This window comes from Lytechinus variegatus, chromosome 9, assembly GCF_018143015.1.
Source record: "Lytechinus variegatus isolate NC3 chromosome 9, Lvar_3.0, whole genome shotgun sequence".
NCBI classification, from domain to species: Eukaryota; Metazoa; Echinodermata; class Echinoidea; order Temnopleuroida; family Toxopneustidae; genus Lytechinus; species Lytechinus variegatus.
Window position 1 is genome coordinate 31,053,485 of NC_054748.1, and position 21,350 is coordinate 31,074,834.

At 38.4% G+C, this 21,350-nt stretch overlaps 1 protein-coding gene across 2 annotated transcripts in view; it reads left to right on the forward strand.

Annotated features, from left to right (window-relative positions):
• The window catches only part of LOC121421737 (myelin regulatory factor-like), a 32,541-nt gene extending 19,259 nt beyond the window's left edge, over positions 1-13,282 (forward strand). For both annotated transcript variants that reach the window (XM_041616528.1, XM_041616527.1), the window contains 8 exons: positions 214-299; positions 2,354-2,464; positions 3,424-3,630; positions 4,431-4,530; positions 5,261-5,332; positions 7,763-7,868; positions 8,678-8,761; positions 11,113-13,282. In XM_041616528.1, the coding sequence (XP_041472462.1) occupies positions 214-299; positions 2,354-2,464; positions 3,424-3,630; positions 4,431-4,530; positions 5,261-5,332; positions 7,763-7,868; positions 8,678-8,761; positions 11,113-11,214 (868 nt within the window). In that variant the 3' untranslated portion in view covers positions 11,215-13,282. The remainder of the gene's footprint in view (positions 1-213; positions 300-2,353; positions 2,465-3,423; positions 3,631-4,430; positions 4,531-5,260; positions 5,333-7,762; positions 7,869-8,677; positions 8,762-11,112) is intronic.
• Positions 13,283-21,350: the final 8,068 nt, after the last annotated feature.

Genomic DNA, 21,350 nt, shown 5'->3' on the forward strand with positions numbered 1-21,350 from the left:
TGTATTTCCTTTTCGATTGCTTTGATAGTTATACTTTAGTTTAATTTGAGATATGTTATTCAACAATTTATTTGTTCTGGTACTCTGTTCTTTATGACTCATTGACATCTATGTACTGAAGAACTGCTAGAAGGCTGAAGTGAGTTTACTGATTTGAAATCATGAATTATAATTCTGGCACCTTCTATTACATCAAACATTTTTTGTTACCAGATCTTCTGCTCCATCAATGACCAACATGACCACCCTAGGTCCCAAGACGTCCACATTCCGCACCACTACACCCCAGACACGGAAAGGTATGCGCAATTTCTTTTGTATAATGAGATCATGGAAGCGTTGTGGTGTAGCAGTGCTGACTCTCGCCCTGTAGTTAGAGGGTCGTGTGTTTGAATCCCACCATGGTGTAGCGTCCTTTGGCAAGGCATCAAATCTCAATCCAAAGTTTGCCACTCTCCACCCTGGTACTAAAAGGGTACTCACTAGGATGCAGTGGCCAATGCAATGTGCCTAGCTATTGAGTCCTGAAACTCTAGTTGGAATGCCCCCAGGGAGTAGAGAAAGTGCATACCAGGATCCGATGACTTGGGTAATAAGCGAATAGAAACATGAAATATTAAATATAAAATATTGTTATTGTATTCCGAAAGTAAAATGCGATTTGGGAAATGTTTCAAAAAGTTGTTTCAATGTGACAAAAAAAATGGGGCTCGTCTTACAAACTATGGAAAGCCAGCAAAGTCAACATAAAATGCATGTCTGTCAAATTTTTTTTTTAGATATGAATGTATATCTACATGTATAAATTCATCAATTTCCTGACAATTTGGTGTGTTCTTTGTTTACAAAGGACATTTTGCAAATTTCCTGTAGTAATTTTTTTTGGCACTGATGGATTTCCATAGTTACATTTGATTGTATCAATCGTAACTCTTTGTAAGACGGGGCCCAGGGGTTTGATTGAAGGATTGAATGGTTTATTTATTTCAAATATTCACTGAAAATAGCAGCCAAAGGTTTAATTACATTCAGTTTACAAAAGGTATATACAGACATATAAAAGATATACAACAACTTGGAATAAAATAGGCAAATATCAAAAAGAAATTATTCCACAAAATAATTATACATAAATATGAAAGTAATTGAAATACCCAGCATATGAGAAGGAAGCCTCAGAGGTAGAATGAAGTACATGTAGTGAGAACATGTTAGAACGCAAGACAAAATGAAATAATAGGAAGAGAGGGAGACAGGAACAAAGTTAAAGAGAGTGGGTATATAACAAAGATGGAAATAAAAATTATCAGAGAAATGGCACAGTAACACAGTTGCAGCTCAGTAAAAGGTACAGTCATGATCCAAAACTATGAAAATAAAGGATGAAAACAGAACTCGAAGTGAGGTAAATGTCGCTGTTAGAGCGCCACCAACGTCTTAGGGGCCCGTCTTACAAGGAGTCACGATTGATCCAATCACTCGTAAGATGTTGTTTGAAGGTTTGCATGGTGGCATGTACAATTGCTGATGTGGTTTACGGTACACCATGTGGAGTGTTATAGAAACAGTGGATAGAAGAAGAGAAGAAGTGGATAGGCGAGAAAGTGGAGATTTGAGAGTAGAGTATTCTTTCTTGAAAATAGTCCTGAAAAGGACTGTAAACCAGAAGGAACGTCGAGTCTCTCTACCACTCATCATCTCTACTCGCCGACTCAAGCCAGCATCTCCTCATCAGCTCTACTACTCAAGCTGTCCTCACTCAACATTCCTTCTGGTTTACAGTCCTTTTCAGGACTATTTTCAAGAAAGAATACTCTACTCTCAAATCTCCACTTTCTCGCCTATCCACTTCTTCTCTTCTTCTATCCACTGTTTCTATAACACTCCACATGGTGTACAGTAAACCACATCAGCAATCACTCGTGATTATGGAAATCCGTCGGTGTCATAATTTTTTCTGCAGGAAATTTACAAAATGTCCTTTGTAAAAAAAGTAGAACACACCAAATTGTCAAGAAATCAATGAATTTATGGATATACATTCATATCTAGATTTTTATTTTGAACAAACAATTTGCTGGCTTTCCATAGTTATGATTGAGCGGATCATTCATAACTCTTTGTAAGACGGGGACCCTGGTCTACGCCAGCTTTGTCAATCTCACCCCACTCTGTCTAATGTGTCTACTGTGTGATTGTATGCATATGTATTTTATGCATAATCTTTCCTCAATCAATACAAACAGACACTTTGGTGGTCATTATATTAGATTCTGTACAAAGTCATTTTGAGATCGCTACCAGAATTGGAATTTATCTCTAAATGTGGAGTATTTTTGTTTTTGTCTTTCAGAACCTACCCCAGTTCCAGTGTATTGCTGCATCGCTGTGACCGATATGACTTCCATTCTACCCCCTCTCATAGCGAATATAGCAGCTCTCAACTCAACGTTTCACCCGCAGGGTAAGTAGGGGTAACCCCCCCCCATTCTACCCCCTCTCATAGCTAGTATAATATAGCAGCTTTCAACTCAACGTTTCACCCACAGGGTAAGTAGGGGTAACCCCCCCCATTCTACCCCATCCTATCACTAATATAGCATCTCTCAACGTTTCACCCGCAGGGTAAGTAGGGTTGACCCCCCCCCATTCTAGCCCCTCTCATACCTAATATAGCAGCTCTCAACTCGACATTTCATCTGCATTCTACACCGTCTTATAGCTAACATAGCTCTGGAGAGCATTTCATTAAAGGATTTGTCGGATGTGTTGTCCGGCAAGTCAGGTTTTATCTGAGAGTTACCATAGTAATGGTGCATCTCAGCCAATCAACATTGAGGAAAGTTGTCAGATCTGACAACTTGTCAGATGACAAAAATTGATTAAACGCCCCAGGACTCAACATTTCAACTGCAGGGTAAGTTGGGTTGACCTCCTCTTTCTCTCTCTCTCTCTCCATTCTTCCCCCTTCAAATTGCTAACATGGCCGTTCTAAAATCAACATTTCACCCAAAGGGTAGGGATGTCTTTTGTGGCCACCATACTTGCCTTCCATAAGGAAGGAACATGTGTTATAGACGCTGTCAATGAAGGTCACCTGTCTACAGAGGCTTTTCTTTTTCTGTTTCCCTGTTTGGTGGCCTCAATTGACTGGTTTGACTATATGAAGCTGGAGCTAACACTTTGTCCAAACGAGTGGATGTTTAAAAAAGATGTTTGTAAGTTATGAGCGACTTATATGAATGACTGTTGACCTTTTCTTGTGCTATGATATACATGTATCCCTATGTAGCTGACTCGGCAGTGGAGGTCATGTTCCAGTTTTGCGGTAAGTCGTGTGTAACCTTACAAACAGCTTTATGAAACACCCACTGCAACACATCCAATAACGTACCCCTTCCCTTCTTATCATCCCACCTGTAGCTTCGCCCATCCTACCCCCTCAGGGTGTACCCCTCAGCACCACCACCACCGTCCCGCCTGGGACCAACAGAGAACCGGCACCCCCTGCGGTGGACGTACCAGACACCATGCCTCAGAACGGAAGCTCCGGGGGGATAGGCTCCGTCAACATGCAGAGTAGGAAGAAAAGGTCGACGTTACGTCGGAAGAAGAGGATGACTAGCATGGGTAAGGATAAGAACCGGTGGCGGATCTAGCCAGGTTGAACACAATACCACTTTAGCGGCCATATTATTTTTGCACCATAGTCGGCCTCTTAAAGCTATTGGCCCGTATTCTGAAGTCAGGTTTAACTTAGACCATGGTCTAACTCTGTGCTAAAATTATGGGAAGCCATAAGTGTCAAAATTTTTATTAAGTTGTATGTTTCTTATGTTAACTGTGCTCTTTCCTGATTCATCGATGGTGAAGACAATCATCTATTTATACTTCCTACACAATTATGAATGATTTGAGAGCCAAATGAGCTGAAGTATGATATCTCTACTGTTAGTGATTATGTAACAATTGGCTGTCCATACTTTAACCACAACTTTAAACCTGAGTTTAAGTTAAACCCGGCTTCAGAATACGGGCCATTGTGTCTAATCCGGCTAGAACCACACCTGATAGAAATACTACTATGTCCAAGCAATTATTTTGAGTAAATTTGTTCAGTTATTGTCATTTAGAGAATGCCAGTGATTGTTATCAGCCAGAGCCAACTTGTTACAGGGAGTGGATGTATTTTTACCTCCGCCTACTTAGATGATTGCCGGAGGCATGACGTTTCTTGGTGTCTGTCTCATTTTCAATTTTTTTTGCTTTTATTTAAAACAAAAAGGGAAAAATAGTGTTATTTCCAGTCAATACTGACAGGAAACGTGTACGTCCCATGTATATTATTGTATGTTATCAGTAGGGTGAACCCCCTGTAGATTTTTTCCCATTTTAGTGTTTATATTGTTAGTTTTCCGATTGTCTTTCAGGAGTTGAGGTGAATTTCATCCAAGTTGACAGAGAAAAGACAATCTGCCCAGAACACTGTACGTCAGAGACAAACTGTGGAGAAAGCTGCATTTCTACTGCGTAAGTGTTTATAATGATGACGATGAGAATATTGATGATGGTGGGTATGGTGATGGTGGGTATGATGATGATGGTATGAAGAAGATGACGATGATGATGGTGATGATGGTGGTGATGATGATGGTGATGGTGATGATGACGGCGATGACGGTGATGATGATGTTGATGATGACGATGATGATGGTGATGATGGTGGTGGTTGTGATGATGGTGGTGGTGATGATGATGGTGGTGATGATGATGGTGATGGTGATGACTATGGTGATGATGATGATGATGATAATATTGACTACATTGATGATGGTTGATGGTGGTGGAGCTGGTAGTGGTGGTGGTGGTAATGAGCGTTTATTGTCAATGATAATCTGCCTAGAAGTTACAATAAGGGAAAATGGCATGAGGAAGAACACAAGAACAATGGGTTAATTTACCTTGCCAAAGTCAGTTCTCTCTGAGGTCGAACAGATTTATCTGGTCCCAAGAATTTCAACTTAGACAGTCACATCTGCTTATCTTCGTGATTAACATCTAGTCTTTCCCATTATTACATTGTTAGGTTTGATTCCTGCTGGCTCTAAGGATTTTTCTGATTTTCAGATCGAATATGCAATCTTATTTACTTTGTGCAATTAAAAAATTTTACAGACTATCAAACTTCCCCAACAAGCCTATGATATTTCATTGTTAGATGCGTTTATCAATGTTTCCATTCACTTGTATTTCTCTTTAGAGATGGGAACTTCACCTATGAAATAGCTGTACCAGCCCATTTGCCAGTAAGGTTCCTGGAGCTGTATTTGAAGTGAGTACAGAATCTTAATTCCTGCATTTCAATCCTTGTGCACCCTCTTGTGACGTCATGGCTGTGCGATAATTCCGAGATATTGGATTTGATTGATTCGATTTATTGCTGATAAAAGGCCTCTCAGCTACTTATCTTGTTCACAAAGGCCCGTAAAATGAAGTCGGGTTTAACTTATACTCAGGTTTAAATTTGTGGTTTAAGTATGGATAGCCAATTGTTACATAAATCACTAACAGAGATATCATACTTCAGCTTATTTGGCTCTCAAATCATTAATAATTGTCTAGGAAGTATAAATAGATGATTGTCTTCACCATCGATGAATCAGGAAAGAGCACAGTAAACATAAGAAACATACAACTTACTAACAATGTTGATACTTTTGGCTTCCCATACTTAAACCACGACTTTAAACCTGAGCTTAAGTTAAAGCCGACTTCAGAATATGGGCCTCTGTCTTTAGAAGGGCGGTTGAGGTCGCTGGTCAGAGGGGAAGGGGGTGACTGAAGAAGACATGGAAGAAGCAAGTGATGGAGGAGAGTAGGAGGGTTGGGTTGAGGGAGGAGGATGGTCAGAGGGGAAGGGGGTGACTGAAGAAGACATGGAAGAAGCAAGTGATGGAGGAGAGTAGGAGGGTTGGGTTGGAGGAGGAGGATGGTCAGAGGGGAAGGGGGTGACTGAAGAAGACATGGAAGAAGCAAGTGATGGAGGAGAGTAGGAGGGTTGGGTTGAAGGAGGAGGATGGTCAAAGGGGAAGGGGGTGACTGAAGAAGACATGGAAGAAGCAAGTGGTGGAGGAGAGTAGGAGGGTTGGTTTGAAGGAGGATGGTCAAAGGGGTAGGGGGTGACTGAAGAAGACATGGAAGAAGCATATGATGGAGGGGTGTAGGAGGGTTGGGTTGAGGGAGGATGATGGCTAGAGGGGTAGGGGGTGACTGAAGAAGACATGGAAGAAGCAAGTGATGAAGAAGAGTAGGAGGGTTGGGTTGAGGATTGTCAAGGGGGAAGGGGATGACTGAAGAAGACATGGAAGAAGCAAGTGGTGGAGGAGAGTAGGAGGATTGGGTTGAAGGAGGATGGTCAGAGGGGAAGGGGGTGACTGAAGAAGACATGGAAGAAGCATATGATGGAGGGGTGTAGGAGGGTTGGGTTGAGGGAGGATGATGGCTAGAGGGGTAGGGGGTGACTGAAGAAGACATGGAAGAAGCAAGTGATGAAGAAGAGTAGGAGGGTTGGGTTGAGGATTGTCAAGGGGGAAGGGGATGACTGAAGAAGACATGGAAGAAGCAAGTGATGGAGGAGAGTAGGAGGGTTGGGTTGAAGGAGCAGGATGGTCACAGGGGAAGGGGGTGACTGAAGAAGACATGGAAGAAGCAAGTGATGAAGAAGAGTAGGAGGGTTGGGTTGAGGATTGTCAAGGGGGAAGGGGATGACTGAAGAAGACATGGAAGAAGTAAGTGGTGGAGGAGAGTAGGAGGGTTGGGTTGAGGGAGGAGGATGGTCAAAGGGGAAGGGGGTGACCGAAGAAGACATGGAAGAAGCAAGTGATGGAGGAGAGTAGGAGGGTTGGGTTGAGGGAGGAGGATGGTCAAAGGGGAAGGGGGTGACTGAAGAAGACATGGAAGAAGCAAGTGATGGAGGAGAGTAGGAGGGTTGGGTTGAAGGAGGAGGATGGTTAGAGGGGAAGGGGGTGACTAAAGAAGACATGGAAGAAGCAAGTGATGGAGGAGAGTAGGAGGGTTGGGTTGAGGGAGGAGGATGGTCAAAGGGGAAGGGGGTGACTGAAGAAGACATGGAAGAAGCAAGTGATGGAGGAGAGTAGGAGGGTTGGGTTGAGGGAGGAGGATGGTCAAAGGGGAAGGGGGTGACTGAAGAAGACATGGAAGAAGCAAGTGATGGAGGAGAGTAGGAGGGTTGGGTTGAAGGAGGAAGATGGTCAGAGGGGAAGGGGGTGACTAAAGAAGACATGGAAGAAGCAAGTGATGGAGGAGAGTAGGAGGGTTGGGTTGAGGGAGGAGGATGGTCAGAGGGGAAGGGGGTGACTGAAGAAGACATGGAAGAAGCAAGTGGTGGAGGAGAGTAGGAGGGTTGGGTTGAAGGAGGATGGTCAGAGGGGAAGGGGGTGACTGAAGAAGACATGGAAGAAGCAAGTGATGGAGGAGAGTAGGAGGGTTGGGTTGAAGGAGGAGGATGGTCAAAGGGGAAGGGGGTGACAAAAGAAGACAAAGAAGAAGCAAGTGATGGAGGGGTGTAGGAGGGTTGGGTTGAAGGAGGATGCATTGAATAGGGTTAAATTGAGAGAGGGTGCGAGGGTCATCTCTGCGAGTGTGAGGTGAATCTGGCCACCCCCCTAGTCTGGGACTTAACCGGATTGGAACCTGGATGATTGACTGACTAACATCTTACTTGGATTGTTTTTATTCCTAGTACAAGTGAAGAATCTGTGATGGTCCTCTGCTCCTGGACCGGTTCTTCTCTCTGCTCAGAGCCGATTGAATCTTTGGAAACTTCACAGCCATTCAAACACACAATGGTAAGTGTGTATCCATCTATATAGCATATTTGAGTATTTGATTATCATCTGCTGTAGTACAGTAGTAAATGGCATCTATGGAAAGCTGCCAGTGTCATTTTTGTGATTAAATTAATCATTCAAGTATAACGAAATTAATGTTATGTATGAAAATCCAGAACTATCACAATTCTATTGGAGTGCCAGCACTGTCATCATTTTTTGTGAATGAATCAAATAAATATTTACGGATAGCCAGTAATGCATGATATTTTGTGATTGAATCAAATCTATTTTATGTTTAAAATGTTGGCATTGTCACCAGTTGTGAATGATTCAAATTAATATTTATGGAAAGCAAGTAATGTCATAAATACTTTGGCTATTTAATCAAATTATTGAAACAAACAAGGAAACCACCATTGTCACAAATCTTATCAATCTGCTATAGATGTACGTGTACAGTGAAAGCGCCGTGGTCAAGCGGTTCTGACTTTCACCCTGTAATTAAAGGGTCGTGTGTTCGAATCCCACCATGGCCTCGCGTCCTTTGGCAAGGCGTCAATCCACACTATACCCCTCTCACCCAGGTGCTAATTGGGAACCGGTAGGAAACAACCGTCATTGTGGTTGGTTTAGCAAGTTTTCACCTAACAGGCTGTTTGATATGCTACAAGTCCAGTGACCGGGTAATAATAATTGTGAAGCACTTTGAGCAGTCGTAGATTGATAAAGCGCTATATAAATGCCAATTATTATTATTTCATGTATGGAGAGCCAGCAATGTCAATTTTTCGTGACTTTCTCATGATGTTTGTTTATATTTTCAGGGTTTTGCTCACATGTGGCAGCTACCCGTTGGTGCCTATCAGAACAGTGCCTATGTGTTTAGGATCATGCCTGCTACAGATCAGGTTAGTATCATATTTAGTTATTTTATTTATTCGGCACTTCAGAATACAATATCAGTATTACTACATAAAATTATGGAGAATATCATAAATGCAATATTTGGTATAGGTCCTCCCAGTGCATCATGGAGCATTGTGGCCCAATGGATAAGTCTCCGGACTTTGAAACGGAGGGTTGTGGGTTCAAATCCCAGCCGTGGCGTAATTTCTTTCAGCAAGTAATTCATCCACATTGTGCTGCACTCAACCCAGGCGAGGTGAATGGGTACCTGGCAGGAATTTATTCCTTGATATGCGTGTGCGCTGTAATCTCAGTAGTTACGGCTGCCAAGCTACAGCTGGGGTAATAATATCCAAGTCCTTTGGAAGCGCATAGAGACATTATTCATAATGTGATATGCGCTGTACAAGAATTGTTTATATTATTATTATCAGATAGCAGCCAAGAAAGAGGAGAGCAAGCGTTATCACTTTTACCTGTGGTTCCACTCCCCAACCAACCAATGTACTGGGAACACTGGTAAAGATAGAGCACGAAGACACCTTAAATGACAATAATAAATAGGGAAAAAAAATGATGAAAATAAATGCAAAAACAAATCTGATGAATTTTCGAAGGAGATAGATTCTCAAGATAGAGAATCATAAATTAGAAAATAAAAAGCACAAATTAGAAAATCAATCTTATATTGTGAAAATGTGCGAGGAAATGATATATTGAACTTACATAAGCAGTGATTTGAGAATTGGATGAAAATAGTCAAATTGGAAAATGAGTTGGATTATTGTTAGATTGAATATGATTTCTCTAAATGGAAGATTTCATAATGGGCAATTCCATAATATTTGTACTTCCGGCCCCATGTATCCATGTACATGTATGTGAGACCTTCATGAAATTTTCTGTCTCTGATTTCTTGTTCTTTTGACAATCTGTAATGCTCTCAAATGATCAGGACTTGGTCAGTTTATGAAGTGAAGGAAAAAATGGGGGTTGGATGTACAAAAAGGTTGATTATTTTACAGAATTGCCCATATATACATGTAACCTACCATCCCCAAACCAACAATAAGTCCAAAATGATTTTTTTTAGTTTTCATTGAGCTTGAATAAGCACATCCTAGTCTTTAAAAAATGATTTATAACTTGTGAAAATTGGTCAACAATAGCCATCACATTTTACTTGTTTAAATGTAGAATGAATTCAGTAAGAGAGGTGAAGAATAAGGAGAAAAAAAGTGTTTTATTTTTAAGGTTCGCTCAAGAATGAGCTGTGCACACTGCCAAAAATCTCAGCAATACTTCCATGAGGTCTAGAAAATCATGGTGTTAAATAAACCCTTATAATGTAATTATTTCAAATATGTAGGTGTGAAGAAGTACCGTTACAGATAAACTCATTTCCTCATCAGACACCCAATCAAAATGAATTTTCATTTAAAGTTGCAAAATTTATCCAGTAAAACACAATTCAATTTCATTTCCTCGACATCATAATTGCATTAGGGCACACACATTCATATAATCTAGTAATGAATTGTATTATATTTAGATGTATGAAGGAGGATTTACTGGTTTATTTTCATTTGGTCCAATGCTAATTCGTACACTCACCACTACGTCTAATAATCAGTTTGGTCTAATTAGACTAAATGTAAATTAGTGTAAATTTGGAAAATGAATTGAAATAACAAATGTGAGACCAACTGGTTATGAGAGGAAATGGTAATAGACGAACTGGTGATTAGACAAAGTGATGTTTGGACCAAATGGTTATTGAAAAAAAAATGGTTGTCAGACATGTTGATGGATGAAATGGCATTAGACTAAATGAAGGTAGACCATGTGGTGTGTGGTTTACCAATCCTAAAGATAGGCTTGTATTATTCTTTTATTCTGCAAATTTCAAATTGGACTAATTAGACTAAGTGTAAATTGGGCAAAATGAATGAAAATACAACAAATATTAGACCAAGTGGTTATGAGACGAAATGGTCATAGACGAACTGGTGATTACACAAAGTGATGCTTGGACCAAATGGTTATTGAAACAAGTGGTTGTTTGACGAAATACGGAATAATATATGTCCGTTGGACGGAATGGCATGAAGGTAGACCATGTGATGAATGGACGAGTTGGCAATTTACCGATTCACCAAACATAAAGATGGGCTTGAATTCTTTTATTCTGCAAACACATCCATATAAACTAGTAATGAATTTCATTATATTTAGATGTATGAGGGGGATTTACCGAAGCTAAAGACATTTTTAAAATTAAAATAGAAAAATTATTCTGCAAATTTCAGGCCCTATTTATAACTTATTTATCGTTACCCATGAATCATTGCAGGATCACAACACAGTATGCAGACTGGAGAATGAATACGTTGGAGATGATTACCTTGAATACCGGTTCCATTTCACACGGGATCTGTCCCTGTGCCCTTCGTAGATCGGCTCGACAACATCAGCTTCAATTAACCCTTTGGGCGATTCCATGCTAGAAAAATCAGCCATTTTCACAACATTTTTCAACCTGCTGTCCGAACGAATGAAGAACTTCAATTTGCTTTGTGGTAATGTCAAAGTACTACTGGGTAGACATGCAAAAAACTGACAACCAACAAAAATATGTTGTCCATAGGTGAATTAGAGCTTAAAATGTTGCATGTCGTACGGGACATTTCTGCTTCCTGTACGACACACAACATTTTCACCTATAATTTTCCCATAATCATTTTCTTGTGTTTGATATTAGTTTTTCACATGACTACCCACAATAGCTTTATCATTGACAAAAAAGAATTTTATTGCCCAGGCATCCGGCTAGGAAACTAGAAATTGTCAAAATGTCCCGTACGACATGTATGGAATCGCCCATTTGCTTGTGAAATTTGTAAAATGGAATGTCACATTATTGATAGTTTAAAGCAATATAGGCATCAGCGTTCATGGGGCAGGGATGCCTCATGAGACTTAAGTCGGCATCAGAGTTCTCTTCATATTTTTGGCCGTGGGAAAATGTCTTTTCATGGACAAAAGGTGTAATTTGTAATGATTTGCAGATTATTTTTCTTCAAATTATCAAGCCTAAGTGGTATCCCTAATGGGGAATGGATTATTTGCTGACCCCTTATTTTGTGATAATAACTGGAAGTACCTGTATTATAGATTTCTGAGGGGGGAGAGCAAACTTGATATACCGGTGAGAAGTCCTTTGGCTAAGCTCGGCTTGGCCTCTGGCAAACGTCAAGTTCGAGTTGTGAGATAATGAGTGTTTTTATCATAAGGCAATTTCCAGTGACATAACAATATATATATAGGCTAAGCTCGGCTTGGCCTCTGGCAAACATCAAGTTAGAATTGTGTGATAATGAGTGTTTTATATCATAATGCAATTTCCAGTGATATTGCAATATATATAGGCTAAGCTCGGCTTGGCCTCTGGCAATCGTCAAGTTAGAATTGTGAGATAATGAGTGTTTAGTATCATAAGGCAATTTCCAGTGACATTACATATTACAGGGGACTGTTTCATATAGCTGTTCATAAGTTAAGAGCAACTTATAACAACGACTGGTAATCCTTTATTGTGGTAAATGATATTCACCATTAAAAGTTCATTTGGTGATTATTTAGTACATAAGAAAGGTTCACCAGTCGCTCTTAAAGATGCTCGTAACTTGCAAACAGCTTTATGAAACACCCACCAAACAGTGCATAAGTTAATGTAATAGCCACTTAGAGAATGAATGGTAATCCTTATGGTAAATGGTATATTCATTGGCGATGATTTAGCTCGTAAGAAAGGATCACCAGTCGTTCTCAAAGTCGCTCGTAACTTACGAACAGCTTTATGAAACACTCATCCGGTTATAAATGTCTATCACACTCGTACGTGATTGCTATCTTAATGGTTTCACATTCCCCGTACAAACTGATGTACATGCTAAATAAACACCTCGTGACCTTTGCCCCTGGACCAGTCTTATTTCAAGTTTGGTGCTGCTCTGCCGGTGTAAAAGTTGGCCCAACACCAACACTAAAAGGTTAACACTGAACTTGAAATCACCCTGTGGCTACGATCAAAGCGTGTCTTTGGTGAAAAAGCTTGATGGTTCTGCTCCCCAAGAGCTTGCAAATATATGATTCTGGTTTCACTAATTGCAATCCTCTCCTCGCACCCCACCCTTCCCCACTAGCCCCCCCCCCCCCCCCCTCAAGGCAAGCGACCTACAGAGGGATGGTCAGTCTGCCTCTGAAGAATTTTCATACAAACATTAATGGAAGAATTTATTTTTACACAAAACAGGTCAATAAGCAAATTGATGATATTTTTCATTTATGATGAAATTCTGATCGCCTATGTAAATATGTATATATATATTATGCATACCATATTCAAATACTTGGTGAATATTTTTAGACACAATTTTTAGAACTCTCAATGCAGTACTTATGTATTTGATTCTTCAAGATTTTATTATAGAATAAATAATTTCACAAATATGTATTTTTATGAAAAAAAAGAAAGCTATATCTCTTTTTGGTTTTTGTGGTCAATGACAATCTTGAATTAGTTTGGGATGATTATAGGTCCAGATTGATAGGATAATACACATATGTATTTGAAAACAAATGAACACTCTTTGATTTGGTAGAGAAAATTATTTCACCGTTTTGTCATCATGCACAATACCATAATCAGCATATTGTCAGATTTTGCTATCCTAAATAGTTACCTCATATATACATACATAGTCCGGGTGAAATTAAATGCATGTACAGGGATAACTCTTTTGAAAGATACAAGACGAGAATACCAGAATTACTTTGTCTTTATACTGTTATGTAGAAGTGCCTGGAGTATCTATCCCTTACATTTGAGGCAGCAATGCATGAAGTTAGGAGTAAATTCCTCGATTTTTCTTATCCATAATTTCTTTTAGTATGGTAGACTCTCCTAATGTATCAGGGAGGTCATTCCACAGGAGGATTACTTAAATATTGCATATCATGACTCAAAACAATTCCAGTGTTTATAACAGTACTAATGTTTTTGGCATGTCAAGTACTTAATTGTGTTTTGTACTACCGGGGCCCGTTGCAGAAAGAGTTGCGTTTAAACGCAAGCCAAAAAATTAATCGCAAGTCCAAAATGCGCGCTGTTGATTGGTTGAAAATCAAGTTGCGCCTAAATTTGTAGAGTTGCGATTGATTGCAACTCTTTCTGCAACGGGCACCGGGTCCTATCTTACAAAGAGTTGCCATCAATGTTGTAATTTTTCCTACAGGAAATTTGCACAAATTCTTTGTAAACAACGAGGAAACACACTAAATTGTCAAGAGAATGATGAATGTGCATCATATCTAGAAAACATTTTTAACAAACATGCATTTTAGATGTTGGTGTTGCTGGCTTTCCTTAGTTTTGGTTGATTGGATCAATCGCAACTCTTGTGAGAAGAAGAAGCCCTGGTTTCACTAAACATAGCGGAATGTGGAAATCATCCAATATGCCAGGACATGAAAATCATCTTTTCCAAGACAAGAAGAGAGCTTTTCTGAAGATTATGTGGAGCTTGAGAAATTAAACACATTCCACTTCAAATAAATGTCTTTCAATTCATACAAATTATGAATTTTCTTAATTAAAAGTCTGTGGCCGATTCTGTCAGTTCGTGAAATTTCGGAGTTTTATGAGAATTAAATTACATTTCGATCCTGTGTGTTCTCAATATTTTCAGTCAAATGAACAAGAAAAAAGGGAAAAGAAAATCTTGTTAATCCAGAAGAAATTTGTCACTTTCATATTTCTAAAATTGGAAGTGAAATTTAGGTACGGCAACAAAGAAGATTTTTTGACGCTCAAATTGCAAATTGTGTGTACTTAATAGAATGTGTGATTTTTATACTGTTTTTAATGATTACACGGATGAATATTTTATCATAAATTTTGATGTATATATTGAATATTTTGCTACACCTTTATATACACTCATTATAGCCGCAGGAGTGAATAGTTTGTACCGGTTACCACATGTGCATTTAGTTTCATGCTATATCCATTATTTTTATGAGAGGAAGTGATATATTTTGTGGATGTATATTGTACTTGTAAGTTTGGATATATTTCATTGACTCTATGAAAATTGAGATATATTCTACTATTTCCAAGCATCTTTTCACTTGTATGACCATGATTAGCGAAACTGAAATTTGGACACGGCAACAAGATAATACTTGAAGAATAATAAATCATACAAATGAAATAAAATATTGTGAATAAAACAAATAATGCACAGCTTTACATTTGTGATGTTAGTGGCATTACAGCTAAGTCTTATGCTTGCACAAGCTAATGCAAAAGTACTTGTATGACCATGATTAGCGAAACTGAAGTTTGGACACAGCAACAAGATAATACTTGAAGATACAAATGAAATAAAATAAAAAACAAATAATGCACAGCTTTACATTTGTGATGTTAGTGACATTACAGCTAAATCTTATACTTGTTGCAAGTGCATTGTCACAATAAAAACCATTGTAAAAAATGCCACTCACACATACATTTTGAAAATTATGGTCATCAAAGACACTTTACAGTACCATGTATAATCTATCCCAAAACTTCATAACTCATCTAGTTTTGGAGGATGATTATGTTCAAGACAAGAGATTCAGTCACATTTTGAAATTGAAAAACAAAATGTCACTTTTTTAAATTTCTTGCAAAGCAACACAAATTTGAATGAATCACAATATTTTGTATGTAGTCCGATTTCATTTCACATGTTAATCACATTTCTATGTATGTACTATCCTCACTCTTCATATATGTAAATAAGAAAAATAGATAAAGTGATTTTTTTTTCTATATTGATGAAATCGTGAATTATATTCGAAATTCTCTGGTAGAAATATCTTAAAGACTGTGAAATTGAAACAAAATCAGTACTGAGTAATCATGTGGATGAAAAAAGATTGATTAGTTGACAAATAATTTAGAAATTGTAAAGCGAAAAGCGGAGGCTTGTGGATGTAGTGTTTCTTCTTAGGGGTATTCCAGACTGGAAGATTGTATGATTTAATAGAGTAAAATTAGATAAACAAAACACGTAAGTTCATTAAAAAATGGATGGAAAAACAAAGTTATGACATTTTTTAATCATGAAAGCATGCATTTAATGTTTTCACAAGATATTGCTAAATTTGATAATTGAATCTGTTATTTTCAATCAGACTATGGCAAACTTTTAGCTTTATAAATGCCTATTCAATTTTACTATTTTTTATCAAGACATTATAGTTTTTAGACTGGAATACCTCTACCTACATGTATAAGATACTCAATGCGATATTCTGAAGTTAATAGTGTAAATGATATGATAAATTGAGCTAGTTGTGATTATGTTGTCTATGTACTGCTGATAAAAGGAGATTTGTTAGAAGTATTCAAACTGAGCAGAAATTAATTTGCAATTTAATTGCAAGACTTTCAATTGGTCCTAAAATTTACTTGCAAGTGATTGCAAGCCTCTTGCTTAATCAATTCTACTACCACCATAGAATAAAATTATTTTGCCTTAGTGTTTGCAGAGTATTGGATTTGCACACTTGTACGAGAGGCAAATTCAGATTTTACTCAATTTGAATACAAGAAAATTAACTTGATGCGAGTTTTGCCTTAAATCTGGAATGAAGTCCAAATCAATTGTAAATTTGAGACACAGAAAGTGTTGTCAATATTAGAAGTAAGATCCACCTGCCTTCATTAAAAGATTCTTTTTGATGTGATAGCTGAATATTTGTCATTCTATGTGATTTTATTTAGTTGTTCTAGTTTGTGGGAGAAAAAAAAATTGAATTGCTATTTCAGAGAATGAATTTGGAACTATATGGGTGTATTCTTTTTTACTAAGCATGTCAATGTACATGATGGTGGTGATGGTTATGATTATGGTGGTGGTGCTTATGGTGATGATGGTGGTTATGGTGATGATGGTGATGATGGTTATGATGGTGGTGGTGGTTATGGTGATGATGGTGGTGATGGTTATGATGGTGGTGGTTATGGTGATGATAGTGGTGGTGGTGCTTATGGTGATGATGGTTATGGTGATGATGGTGGTTATGGTGATGATGGTGGTTATGGTGATGATGGTGGTGGTTATGATTATGGTGGTGGTGGTGGTTATGATGGTGGTGGCTATGGTGATGATGGTGGTTATGGTGGTGGTAATGGTGGTGATGGTTATGATGGTGGTGGTTATGGTGATGATGGTGGTGGTTATAGTGATGGTGGTGGTGATGGTTATGATGGTGGTGGTTATTGTGATGATAGTGGTGGTTATGGTGATGATGGTGGTGGTTATGGTGATGATGGTGGTGGTTATGGTGATAGTTATGATGAAGATGGTGGTTATGGTAATTGGTGGTTGTGGTGATGATGGTGGTGATTATGATGGTGATGATGATGGTGGTTATGGTGATGATGGTGGTGGTAATGGTGATGATGATGGTGGTGGTGATGATGATGGTGGTGGTGATGATGATGGTGGTGATGGTTATGGTGGTTATGGTGATGATGATGGTGGTGGTGCTTATGGTGACGATGGTGGTGGTTATGGTGGTGATGGTTATGATTATGGTGGTGGTTATGATGGTGGTGGTTATGGTGATGGTGGTGGTTATGATGATGGTGGTGATGGTTATGGTGATGGTGGTTATAGTGATGATGATGGTGGTGGTTCTGGTGATGATGGTGGCGGTGGTGGTTATGATGATGGTGGTTATGGTGATGATGGTTATGGTTATGATGATGTTGGTGGTTTTGATGATGATGGTGGTCAAGATGATGATGATGGTGTGATTGGTGTTTAAAATTATGAATTATAATTTTGCATTATGAATAATAAAAAAATGAAACAAATAGAACACAAGACCAGCCAATATCAGAACATTATCAAAAAATATATTTGATACTGAAAAGCTGCTTTACTTATCAGTACTTCATATCTTCATGCAGGTGCACTGTTATACAAACGTTCTGCTCTTCTATTACAAATATTTCACTAGTAAACAAATATGTTCAAATTACAAGACAACCATCTTACGAGCATATTCATGATCATTTGTTTTGTGATATCAATATTAATATTATCGACCACCAAAATCCTGAAATGTTACATTCATAAAATGAAAATAATTCACATGAATTTTTAGGGTATACAGTACAGTGGTGCTAAAAATTAGTGAACCCCAGCAAAAAAGCATTCCTTCATGCCGAGTGTTGAATGTAGACAACAACAATACAATGTTCAGCGAGCCCAGAGAAACATGGTGAGTGGAGCATTGTGGCCCAGTGGATTAGTCTTCGGACTTTGAAACAGAGGGTCGTGGGTTCGAATCCCAGCCACGGCGTAATTTCCTTCAGCAAGAAATTTATCCACACTGTGCTGCACTCAACCCAGGTGAGATGAATGGGTACCCGGTAGGAAGAAATTCCTTGAATGCTTGAGTGCCTAGGCAGCCCAGCTAAAGCCGGGGTAATAATAATAGCAGGGCCCGCTGGGAGAACAGTTTTCGAAACTGAAGCGGCTTCCCTGGGTGAATATACCTACATTATTATTATTATAAACAAACTATGAAATGTAATATTTTATCACCTTACTTCACAATTAAATATCTAAAAGATAGATGTTCATGGGTTCACTAACTTTTTAGCACAACTGTATATTAGTGTATTACAATATCATACACAGAAAATAATTTATTTTACATTGATAAAATCTTGTGCTACAATCCGAAAAGCATGCATGATACATCTTGGAAGCCACATTGAATTGGACACATCTTCCCCCTTTTCCTCTCCCCAAACTCCAGTTTGAAAGCAAAACCCTTGTTCACTGAAAATGTTATAATTTTTGTCTTCAGTAATTTGGAAAATCCATACCTGCAGTCCATGTACACAAATCTTCCCTCAAGACTGTACACATTATAATGAATTACAAATGATAATAATCCGTTTTTATGTAGCGAGTAATACATCGGAACGACGTGTCTAAGCGCTTTACAGATATATTTTTACCCCGGTCATCGGATTCAATCAGTCATTCCCGCACACAATGTATGCACATCCTCCACTCCCTGGGGAGTATTTCAGTCAGTCACCGGTGAGGAGCACACAGTACTGGACACGCTACAATGACTTTCACATCCTACCGGGTACCCATTTAGCACCTGGGTTGAGAGTGGCAAAGTGTGGATTAACGCCTTGCCAAAGGACGCAAGACCGCGGTGGGATTCGAACAAACGACCCTCTGTTCACAAAGCGAGAGTCAGAACCACTACACCAAGGCTCCTCCACAAACAAGAGTCAGTTCCTACAAACTACCCCCCTCCCCCCATTTTAATACTTGATTACCTTTCTCTTACACAAAACCATGCATACCGTAATCATTTATGGCAGTGCTGAGCATTTTACTCAAATAACACACATTTTTATTTATTTATTCATTTTATTCTTTTTTTTTTGGGGGGGGGGGTGCTCAAATCATATTTCGATACAGATAGGGGGTGGGGGGTTGCCTCATAAATCCACGAGATGGGGGTCTATAACGGATGTTGCTTTGGGGTCTTGGGAACTATGACCTATTGTTTTTTTTTTTTCAATTGGTCTAATTACCAACTTGTCTATCATTAGTTAGTCCACTATACACAGGGTCTAATTGCCATTTCATCTAATAACCAGTTGGGTATAGCCATTTAGTCCATATACCATTTGGTCTAAGTGGTAATTCGGTGAAATAAATGAAAATTAAATAGATATCACCGGTAGACTAGCTGATTATGAGACGAAATGGTCATGGACAAACTGGCGATTAGACAAAGTGACAATTGGACCAAATGGTTATTGGACCAAATGGTTGAGAGATAAAATGTTGATGAATGGAATATACTATAACTATGGAACTATGGTTGACTGCCATTTTCACACCATTTCTATATTACCATTGCACAAGAGAAATTATGGACGGAACAGTATAAACATCATATGAATAAAAAAAGATAGCTTTCAACTTAGGTATTGATATACCGTAGTCGGAATCTGAAAGGAATACTCCCCAGGGAGTGTGTAATGTACATGCATGCATTACCCATGGGCAAGAATGATTAAAACCAATGATGATTTATGAAATGCTTAGATGAATGGGCTAATAAAACCTTGTATAAAAAAAATATAGGAAGAGCTAAAGATAGATTATTATTTTAGAATTATGACATACATGTAAGTAGTCGCCTTCTTTTTCTTATAAAGAATTCTGTACAGGAAGAGGGAGACTGTTTTCAGAAATATGATGTAGCCACAATTGCTATAATTCTAAAATACAGCCATTTCTCAGCTGACCTCAAAATTCTTGAATTCTTAGATACAAGGGCCTGTATTCTGAACTCGGGTTTGAAATCAATCTCTGGGAGCTGTCTTACAAAGAGTTGCAATTGATTTGATCAATCGCAACCATGGACAGCCAGCAATACCAACATATGAAATACATGTTTGCTCAAAATATTTTTTGGATATGATGTATATTCCTACATTCGTCATTTTCTTTAAAATTCAGTGTGCTATAACTCTTTGTATTTAAATGAGACTTCAGAATACTGGCCTATGTTTTACAACCCAAAGACAATATCAAATAAGAAATTATTGTCATCCTTCTGGTGGGTGTTTCATAAAGCTGTTCATAAGTATAGCGACTTTAAGAACGACTGGTGATCCTTTCTTGTGGTAAATGGTATTTTCATTGGCGATGGTTTAGAGCATAAAAAAAGGATCACCGGTCGTTCTTAAAGGTGCTCTTAACTTACGAACAGCTTTATGAAACTGACCACTGGTCTGATTTATTGACTTTGAACCTCAATGTCCAGGGTTCCAATGAAATCCCATTGTAGCTCTCGCCTCATTTTGCAAGGCATTTATTTACATTTGTCACTCTCCACCCTCCACAAGGAAGGCATTCACTGAATACTCAAGTGCCTTATCAGGGAAGCCGTGCTAAAGCCAGAGAAATAGTATGTGTAGCCCTTAGAAACATTGTATTAAGTGCTTCATTTTTATTATCATTATTAGTATTATTATTAATAAAACATCTAGTAACATCCTCTCTCCTCTTTCATATTGATCACCAGTTACATAAATTTATAACATATATATATATATATATAATATATACCTCAAACAACCTGACCATATATCTGGTATCAATTTTCCCACCTTTTTTTCTCTTCAACCAATCCTTACCCTTTCAAGGTCACTACAGATAGATTTTACTGTATCGAAGTCTATACCCTGATCAAGAGTTTGCACGAGTTGCCAATAGATGCGGTGTAAAAATCTAAGCATTTCATCAAATGGCTTGTCACATGCTTTTATCCAACCTTTAATGTCTGTTTAATCAGACAAAATCTGTTTGATCATCGAAAAAAAAAATATGTTACCTCGGTATCAGTCAGACAGCTGTGCTACTCAGCCAATCAAAATCAAGGAGAGTTGTCGGATTTGATGACCTATCAGACAATTAG